The following is a 9,627-nucleotide window of genomic DNA, read 5'->3' on the forward strand; positions in this document are numbered from 1 at the left end:
AGGATCTCTTGAGCTTGGTAGGTTGAGACTGCAGTGAGCCGTAATGATGCCACTGCACTCCAGCCTGGGCAACAGAGTGAGACCTTGTCTCAAAAAAAAAAAAACCATATATGGGGTAGGTGACAGGGTGGTCAGGAAAGGCTTTGAGCTGAGAATTAAGGCATGAATAGGCTTTACTTGACTTTGTGGGTGGGGGATGGACAAGTCCAAATAGAGAAACTGCACTGGCAAGGTAGAAAGAAAAAGGAGAATGCTCCGTTAGAAGCACCACAGAGAACCACCATGCAGAGAGTGAAGGAAGAGAGACTTGTGGTGAGTACGACTGGGAAGGGTCAGTTGAGGTCAAATCAGGCAAGGCCCTAAAGGTCATTGATAAGGAGTCAGGCTTTTTTTCTAAGAACAGTTGAAGATATTGGATTAAATTTGGCATTTCAAAATGCTCATTTTGGCTGCTGAATGAAAAGTGGATTGGATCCCAGAGAGACTCACTGGGGGCTGCTGCCAGACATCCAGGGGAGATGAGGTGGTCTGGCCTAGAGCAATGGCAGTGGGTAGGTCTGGGGATAGCTTGGACATGGGAGGGAGTGACAAGATGGCATCAAAGTTGCCAGTTTGCATGTGTGGGTACACAGTGGTGGTGTTTTCTAAGATTAGAGCCATTGGGAGGATCAGCTTTGGGGAAGGGTACCGTCTCGATCTTTGTTGAGTATGAGGAGTTTTTGAGTCAGCCAGTGGAGGCATCAGGCATACAGATCAGGAGCTGGAGGAGACAGCTGTACTACAGATACACATTTGGGCATTATCAGCCTGCATGTATATATACTATATATATGTAGTAATTATGGAAGTTAGATTTTCCAGGGTAATAATATAATGCCATACGAGAGGAGAGTCCATACTCTCAAGGAACTTGGACATTTAAGGGGAGAGTAGAATAGGATGAGCCATCCAAGTCTGAGTCAGAGCATCTGCACGTTGGAGGCAAAGCAAGAGAGTGTGGATTAAGCAGCTGGACATTGGTTACTGGAGCAACAACTGTTTGGGTGGAGAACTGGGTCAGAAATCAACTGGAGTAGATCAAGGTGTGCATAGAAAGTGAGGAAGTGGAGAGGCATTTGGCTGCAAAGGGTAGAAGAGAGCTAGGGTATACCAAGCAGCGGAAGTGGATGGAAGTTTGCATGTGATTTAACACAAATGGGAAGAGTGCAGAAACAAGAGTGGACCAGGCTCACATGTGTAATCCCAGCACTTGGGGAGGCTAAGGCAGGAAGATTGCTTGACGCTAGGAATTTGAGGCCAACCTGGGCAATATGGTGAGACCCCATCTCTACAAAAAAATTAAAAAATTAGCCAGATGTGGTGGTGCATGCCTGTGGTCCCAGGCTGAGGTGGGACAATTGCTTGAGTCCAAGAGATCAAGGCTGCAGTCATATCAGTGCACTTCAGCCTGAGTGACAGAGCGAGACACTGTCTCCAAAAAAAAAAAAAAAAAAAAGAAAAGGAAAAGGAAAGAAACAAGAATGAGGGTGAATTTACAAGAGAAAACAGGCAAAATCAAGAGGATGCAGTTCTTTGAAGTAGAATTGTGGGATCTGGACAACAGATGAAAGGACTGGCCTTAGATGTGTTAGGCGCAAAGTTTGAGAAAGCAGCTGCAGGCTTAGTTTGTAGAGGACTATTAAGGGAGTTCCCGGGGATGGCTTTGTTTTCCTTATGAAGTAGGTGTGGTTTGGTGAACCTGAGGTTAAAAAAGGGTAGAAAGAAACAAAGGTTTGAGGGAAGTGGAGAATGGTGGAAAGAATCATTATAGAAAGTGGTAGAATAAATAGAGGACAGGATTGTTTGGAAAAATCAGAAGACACACAAAGTGAAAAAGTCAGTTAACTATAGAATATAAAGTGTAATCTGATTTTTCCGAACAATCTAACAGGATTATACTTTATATTCTATAGTTAACTGACTTTTTAAATTTTGTATATCTTCATTCATAGTGATTATATAATTCCTGTTGTATTTAACCACAGTTGATAAACATTTGGGTTGTTCCCAGTTTTTTAGTATCATAAACCTATTTTGTTTTTGTTTTTTTTTGAGACAGGGTCTCACGCTGTTGCCCAGGCTGGAGTACAGTGGTGCAGTAATGGCACACTGCAGCCTCAACTTCCTGGGCTCAAGCAATCCTCCTACCCCAGCCTACGAAGTAGCTGGGACTATGTCTGGCTAATTTTTTTTCTATTTTTTGTAGAGATGGGGTCTCACTATATTGTTTAGGCTGGTCTCAAATTTGTGGGCTCAAGTGCCCTGCCTAGCCTCCCACGGTGTTGGGATTAGAGGCACTAGCCACCACGCCTGGCTGTGTAAACTTATTCGTACAACATATTTGAGTACATTTCTGATTAATTTCTTTATGACCAATTTCAAGAAGTGGACTTGCTCTTTCAGGGGTGTATTGGTGAGGATTCAGTCCAGATAGAAACCATACTGGGTATTTGAATAGAGAGAATTTAATACAAAAGATTGTTAACTAGGTGTAAAGATAAAAAGAACACTCTGAGGTATTACAGAGGTAGCAGCTGAAGGAAGTACCTCTACCCCCAGGACTAAGCAAACAAAGGGAAGAGTTAAAATATTAAAAGTGGAAACTTGAGCCACAGTGGCTCACACCTGTAATCCCAGCACTTTGTGAGGCCGAGGTGGGTGGATCACTTGAGATCAGGAGTTCAAGACCAGCCTGGCCAACATGGTGAAATCCTGTCTCTACTAAAAATATAAAAATTAGGTGGGCATGGTGGCATAGTGGCCTGTGATTTTAGCTACTCAGAAGCTGAGGTGGGAGAATCACTTGAACCTGGGAGGCAGACGTTGCAGTGAGCTGAAATCTTGCTACTGGACTCCAGCCTGGGTGACAGAGTGACACTCTGTCTCAAAAATAAATAAATAAAAAAATAGAAGCTTGAAGGAGAGTCCCTGTGGAAGGGAAACTCAAACCTCTGAGGATGAGGTACTACTTGGCTGGTGCTAGTGTCTAGAGAGAAAGGGTCAGTTGGGGCTGGCACCCAACCTGGGGCTGTGATGGGGGTTTGGGAAGGTGTGGAGGATGTGGTGGGGCATTGGGGATTTGTGGCTCTGGAAAACTGTAAACTGGGCTCAGCTGCTACTTTAGGAAGGAACTACAACTGCCAGGGTGAAGGAGCACAGCTGGGATGATGCTCACATCAGACAGCCAGGAAGTAAACACATCACAAGCAGACAGGAAGCAAAGAGGAAGGAGCAAGTCCCTTCTTCGTCCTCCAGCTTTGCAGACCCCCTCTAGTAACCCTATTGGCAGAGCCTAGCAGGGAGTAGAAATGTGGTTTGCAGAGTCCCAGTCCTGACATCACAAACCGAGTATAGACAGGCAGGATTGCAGCCAAGAGACCGTAACTTAATAACTGGCTCAGTGAGTATGTATATTTTTGAGTTTCTTGTTACATACATATGGAGACAGTATGGCCTTGTGGTTAAGAGTGTTAAGTCTCAGTTTCCTCATTTGTAAAACCTGGTTGATAATACCACCCACCAAACAGAAGTGTTGTGAAGATGCAATGAGATGGTGTATGCGGTGTGCTTAGCAAGCTGCCTTGCACTTGGGAAAGCATGAGGTCACTGTTAATATGATGCTGTTGCAACTCTGCTGTGTCAGATTGTCCTCTGGAAAGGCTATTAACTTCCACCCAAAGAGAGGCAGTTTCCCAACTCCCAAAAGTAGGAATTTATATTGAATTTGTGTGTGTATGTGTGTGCTTCTTTCTTGCCCTTAGTCCCTGCTGCTGTAAGGGTTCTGCCTTCAGTAGATGCTTAAGGACTGCTGTATATCAGGAATAGCAAAGGGTTTTCATGGCTTTGTTAAAACTCCTTGGCAACTCATTAAGAAAGTTATGTTGCTGTTTTAAACAACTGAGAGACCCAGTTTCTAAGAGATTTAGGTTATATGAATTTGTCAGGAAGGGAGTTATGTGTGCTCTTCCCAAGCCCCCTTCTATATTAGTTAGGACTCCAAGTGAGAAGTGCCAAAGCTCATCTCCAACTGGCTAAAGCTAGAAGATCCAGAAGTAGCTCTGGCACAGTGTTCTTCAACTGTGCTGCCAGGAGCTCTCTCCATCCTCTCAGCTTTGCTTTCCTCCTATGAGCTGCCTTCTCAGCAGGGTCTTTCCATGCAGGACTGAAAATGGCTTAGCAGTCCCAGTGGAAAGCACCTCTTTTCTATGAGTACTAGCAAAAGTCCTAAGGTGGACTCTTAAGACCTGGATTTGGAGTCCCGGCATGGCAGCTCACACCTATAATCCCAGCACTTTGGCAGGCTGAGGTACGAGGATTGCTTGAGGCAAAAAATTTAAGACCAGCCTCAGAAACATAGTGAGACCTTGTCTCTGCCAAAAAAAAAAAAAAAAAAAAAACATACACCCACACACAAAAACAAAGGCCTGTTGATGTGTTCATCTCTGAGCAGTCCCTGTGGACTCCAGTTATCCAATACTGGATCCCACTCTTGCACACACACCAAGGGGCTTTGTAGGGTGGAGGGACCAGTGGTGGTTAGCTTCACCAAAATCACATGGGCCCAGAGTAAAGAATAGGGGTGTCCCACTGAAAACCAAGCTGGCGTCCCTAGAAGAGGCTCTAGCGATGAACAGGCAACAAATGTACCCTACACTTGGGCACCGCTTTTCTGTTTTCTGTCTCCCCTTCTGTAGTCTCTGGGTCTCTCCAGTGCAGCCGCCAGCATGTTTGGGAAGGACGGCAGTGAGCTAATACTGCATTTTGTGACCGAGTGCAACGCCCGGCTGACACGCGTGCTGGAAGAGGAGCAGAAGCTGGTACAGTTGGGCCAGTCAGAGTAAGTCCCTTGGCAACTCAGGGTGGCGGCTAATGATCAGGAAACTTGGGCCCCACCAGCTGTCCCCAGGAGGCCAATCTAAGCAGAACCCAAAGAGAGTAGCATTGGGCAGCCCTGCTGCTGTGATGGGACTGAAACCCAAAGCTGTCTCTGACAGCTTTAGTCAAGCCAGTGTCAGGAGCTGGTGGGACCCTCTTCCCTAGGACTAAGTAAACTGTGGAGCATTGAGCCCCTGCCTTTCCCCCAGAGACACACTGTTTTCTTTTTCCTCGTCCAGGAAGAAGAAGACAGACCAGTTCCTGAGGGATGCAGTGGAAACCAGACTGAGAATGCTGATCCCGTACATTGAGCACTGGCCCCGGGTACCGAGTCCATATCCAGGCCCCAGAGCAACAATAATCCTAATATTTATCATTCTCAGCACCTTTCACTCAGAAGACTTTGTACACTGTTCAGAACTAGCTCATCAGTCTCCATAAACCCAAGAATACTTAGTATGCTTGGTAGAGCTGGGTTTCAAACTTGGGTGTACCAAAGAGAGTGACTGAGGCATCTGTGTCTCGGTCCCTGGAAATGTGAGTGATCCGGGTGTTGGATCCCATCCTGGGTGGGGTCCTAGTGGCCTGAGTGTGCCACCAGGTCTGCAGGGAGGAGGAATCCATGCAGGTTAGAAGAGTCAGAAGATTTTATTGGCTGTCTTCACTTAAATAAGCATACCCGAAGTGAGAGGGACTCAGACATCTTGTGTCCTTTGCTCACCTGGAAGACTATTGAGCATGTAGTTTCAGTCATTCAGTTGATAGACAGTTGAACACTTACGGTGGTGCCTAACCCCAGGCTGACTGCGACTCATTCCACCTGGCAGTTAAATCAGTGGAAGTGCATGTATGAGGCCCTCAGCTGCCCTTCTGATTCGGCATAGTGTTTCTTTCTGGGCTACCTCACTAAGAGAAACCTTACAGCCAATCTAGGACCTCTCTGACCACCTCCCCCATGGATGCAGCATTGGTAAAGTGGCAGGGCCTTGTTCTGTTTGACAGTAGGAGCTGATGTGTGTGAATGGACTCCTATCTCTGCCCCTTCCTCTGTGTAACAGACTGGGATGTTCTCACCCATCCTTGCTTAGACCAGTCTAGACCCTCTGGCGCTCTGCATTCCCAGTTCCAAATGCGAGGGATGGAGAATGTGCCTGGGCTTGCATAAGACAGGGCCATGCCCCTGGCTCTCCTCAGCTGTAGCCAGCATTGATAGCTGACCAGAACTCACACTGGTGGTGAAGATGGTGGTCTCAGAGAACTATAGCTTGGCAGGCCCCCTCATACAGCTCTTGGAGAGGTAGATGCTGGTCACCTATGCACCATTACCTGCGAACAGGGCTTACGCCTCTGCCCTTCTCTCCCCAGGCCCTCAGCATCCTCATGCTCCCTCACAACATCCCGTCCAGCCTGAGCCTGCTCACCAGCATGGTGGATGACATGTGGCATTACGCTGGGGACCAGTCCACTGATGTGAGTGCTTTCTGCAGGCCCACAGGAGGCTGGGAAAGGCTTGTGTTAAGAATTTCTTCAAGAAGCTTGTGAAATTTCTTTGATCACAAGCCCCTGCCGGGGGCAGTGGGGGGGTGGCTGCAGTGTCATTCCCATCTAAGGTATGAGGAAGATCCCTCAAGAAGCCAAAGTGGGATCTAGGTCATCTTCATTCAGGGACCAGCATTCTAGCCACAAACCAGTTATTATTTCTTCCAGCTTGTGGCGGTGACAACCAGATATCAGGGGGCCTTTAGCCTTGCCAAAAGCTAATTGGGCTGCCTTTTTTATTATCATTTCCCTCTCTCCTAAAATGTAGATTCTGCAGCAAAATTCCCCTTTTGAAAAAAGAAATGCCATGGAGACACCCAGTGCTTTAAAAAGAAATTCCCTTCCCCAGCCCACCTTGGCCTCCTTTGCTAACAGATCAATAAGGCTCTTTAAACAGCACCAGGAAAGAATCTGACTTGTTAATGCTATCATATTTCTGGTAGGAAATTTTAAAAAATACACCTTCATAAAAGACATTAAAATGTGATGGTACTTTGTGGAATCATGGATGAGGAGGCACAGAGATACTCCCAACATAGTTACAACAAAGTGTTTTAATAAAGTTCCCCCATGTGGGAATATACCACCAACAGAGATGGTAGGAAAATGAAATTAGAAAGCAAAGAAATTAAAGGAATAAAACACCAAGTGGCTGAGCTGGTCCTCTGAAGAGTAGTTTGCCAGAACAATCAGAAGTTGCGGAGGGGCTTGAACTCTCAGCTTTGCCCAGGTATTGTAATCTGTCCATGAGCCTGTCTCAGCCCTCACTTTATTCATGAACACACCAAGGTTTGGCCATAACTGGCTGATTACAGAGTCTTCTGGGACTCAGATGTCCTAAGATTTAGGCTTTCTACTAGCAATTTCAGAATGGATTGGATTTAGCCAAATCACCTAGGATGCTTATTAAACATCCTGATTCCTGGCACTTAATTTAGATACATTGGCTCTGCTCTTAAGAGGTTGGGCCCAGGAGCTTGCATTTTTAATCAACCAGGTAATTGTGATACTCAGTCAAGTTTGAAATGATAGTGTTGTTCAGAGGGCTGGATATATCTCTGAGGGAAAGAAGTAGTTGAGGGAACCCAGGAGTTCCCATGGCCTTGGGTAGGATCTACCTCAGACTTGTACCAGCCCACAGCAGTAGCGTGGTTTTCTTTGCAGTTTAACTGGTACACCCGCCGAGCCATGCTGGCTGGCATCTACAACACAACAGAGCTGGTGATGATGCAGGACTCCTCTCCAGACTTCGAGGATACTTGGCGCTTCCTGGAAAACCGGATTAATGATGCAATGAACATGGGCCACACTGCCAAGCAGGTAGCTGGGGACAAGCCACTGAGAAACTCTCTTTAGAAGGCATGCTTGTTCTCTTCAGGCCACAGCTGGTTCTCTTGCTCCCCTTTGGCCTCAGCTGACAGTCCTGAGGGCCTTCCCAGGGAGCCTGGCTGGTTCTTCCTCATGCCAGTCCTTCCCTAAGAGCCGTATTTGCCCATTTGTGATTGTGTTGTCCAAAGCTCTCCTTCCAGTAACGTGGTCGACTTGTCTCCACCTTTTGGGGCTCATAGGCCTCCTGATTTGTCCTGCCTGTCTCAACTTTAAGTTTGTGTTGTGGCCTAAGGGAACCTGACACTGACTTCTTCTAGGTAAAATCCACCGGAGAGGCACTGGTGCAAGGACTAATGGGTGCAGCAGTGACAGTAAGTACTGCCCAGCACATCGCTGTCCCTCTCTATCCCACTCTTGTGATACCTGTGTTATTGACCACACATTTTGTAGCTCTAAACTGGAAACCTAATAATAAGGCTGACAGTGGTTCAGTCCTAGTGTTTTGATTCCAAAAACCTCACTTCTTTATTCTTTCCTGGTATCAGGAGGTATCACAGACTCCTGGGATCCTGTTATATCAGGTCTCTGTATCATAGAGATCAGTGTGCCACCTTGCACACCTGGATCTTGGCCAGGTGTGGTGGCTCACACATAACATCTCAGCACTTTGGGAAGATCGCTTGAGCCCAGGAGTTTGAGGCCAGCCTGGGCAACATAGCAAAACCCTGTCTCCATGCAAAAAAAAAAGAGAGAGAGAAAAGCTAGATCTTTTCTGTTAAAGTCTAGAGGCAGGGTAAGCCCTCACTCTTCTCTTTATTTCCATTCCCGTGTCAGCTCAAGAACTTGACAGGTTTAAACCAGCGCCAGTGAGAGGAAGGGGTGTAAGCTACAGTACCTAGAAGAGAACAAGCAGACAGATTGAAAGGGCTTTGAAAAGTATGAGTTGCCCTCCACATACGCTGGTTTTCATGAGAACACACTAAAGGACTCCTGAGGCATTGCCACACCACCTGAAAACCACAGGGCATTGGATGCTACCATTCTGGTCAGGGATTGGGCCACTTCTTCAGTTCCTATTACAAGGCCAAGCCTCCGGATGCCTTTCTGCACTGCAGCTGACTGATTGAAAAATGAGATGTTCGTCCAAGCATTCAAGCCATGTCCCTGTCACGATCTCATGGGCACCTTCATCATGTCTTAACCTTCCCTTAACCTTGGGGCTCCCAAGCCAGAGTCAAGGTCTGAAGCCACCTCAAGGTGGCTGCTCATCCCCAGCACAGTACACTTGCAGCCCTCTGCCTCCCAGGGGTCCTGAGATGCTGCTCCTGGGAACCCCTCAGAAAACTGCCTCACCTGAGACAAGTGCCTGCTGGACAGAGGTGTGATCCCGGGCCTGGTGTCACATGACACTGGCATGCATTGCAAGATTGTTAGTGAATTTCAAGTCTGTAAAAATAATAAATATGTTTGAAGCAGTTTCCTGTTGTATAGTTTCCTCATCAACCATGATAGGTATCCAAGACCCCAGAGGGAGACAGAGGTTTTGGAAGAGGCTTGAAGCTGGCAGCCAGGAGACCTATGTTCTGGCACTGCCACTGCCTAATACATAGTGGTAATTATTGTACCTCTGCGTCTCTGGGCTCAGGTCTTCCCATCAGTAAAACAGGGGTAACAGAAGCCTTCCCAGAGACCATTAGCTCCCTTGGCTGCTCTTGTCTGACTATATACCATTTCAGTGGTATATTCTTTAACCCCAGTAATTTTCTCAGCCTCTGCACTGGCTAGGTTCCCTTTGCATGTCTGGTTAACTCTGTTTTCTGCTTTGCTCTCTTCTGCCTAAGTCAG

The 9,627-nt window shown here is 46.8% G+C and overlaps 1 protein-coding gene across 1 annotated transcript in view; it reads left to right on the top strand.

Annotated features, from left to right (window-relative positions):
- Positions 1-9,260, top strand: part of COQ9 (coenzyme Q9) — a 17,025-nt gene extending 7,765 nt beyond the window's left edge. Inside the window, exons 4-9 of the mRNA XM_032283984.1 lie at positions 4,734-4,876; positions 5,154-5,238; positions 6,280-6,384; positions 7,618-7,773; positions 8,100-8,153; positions 8,617-9,260. Of these exons, the coding sequence (XP_032139875.1) occupies positions 4,734-4,876; positions 5,154-5,238; positions 6,280-6,384; positions 7,618-7,773; positions 8,100-8,153; positions 8,617-8,652 (579 nt within the window). The 3' untranslated portion in view covers positions 8,653-9,260. The remainder of the gene's footprint in view (positions 1-4,733; positions 4,877-5,153; positions 5,239-6,279; positions 6,385-7,617; positions 7,774-8,099; positions 8,154-8,616) is intronic.
- The last annotated feature ends 367 nt before the right edge of the window (positions 9,261-9,627 follow it).

Source organism: Sapajus apella, unplaced genomic scaffold, assembly GCF_009761245.1.
Source record: "Sapajus apella isolate SASKATOON/1434 unplaced genomic scaffold, GSC_monkey_1.0 scaffold15, whole genome shotgun sequence".
Taxonomy (NCBI): domain Eukaryota; kingdom Metazoa; phylum Chordata; class Mammalia; order Primates; family Cebidae; genus Sapajus; species Sapajus apella.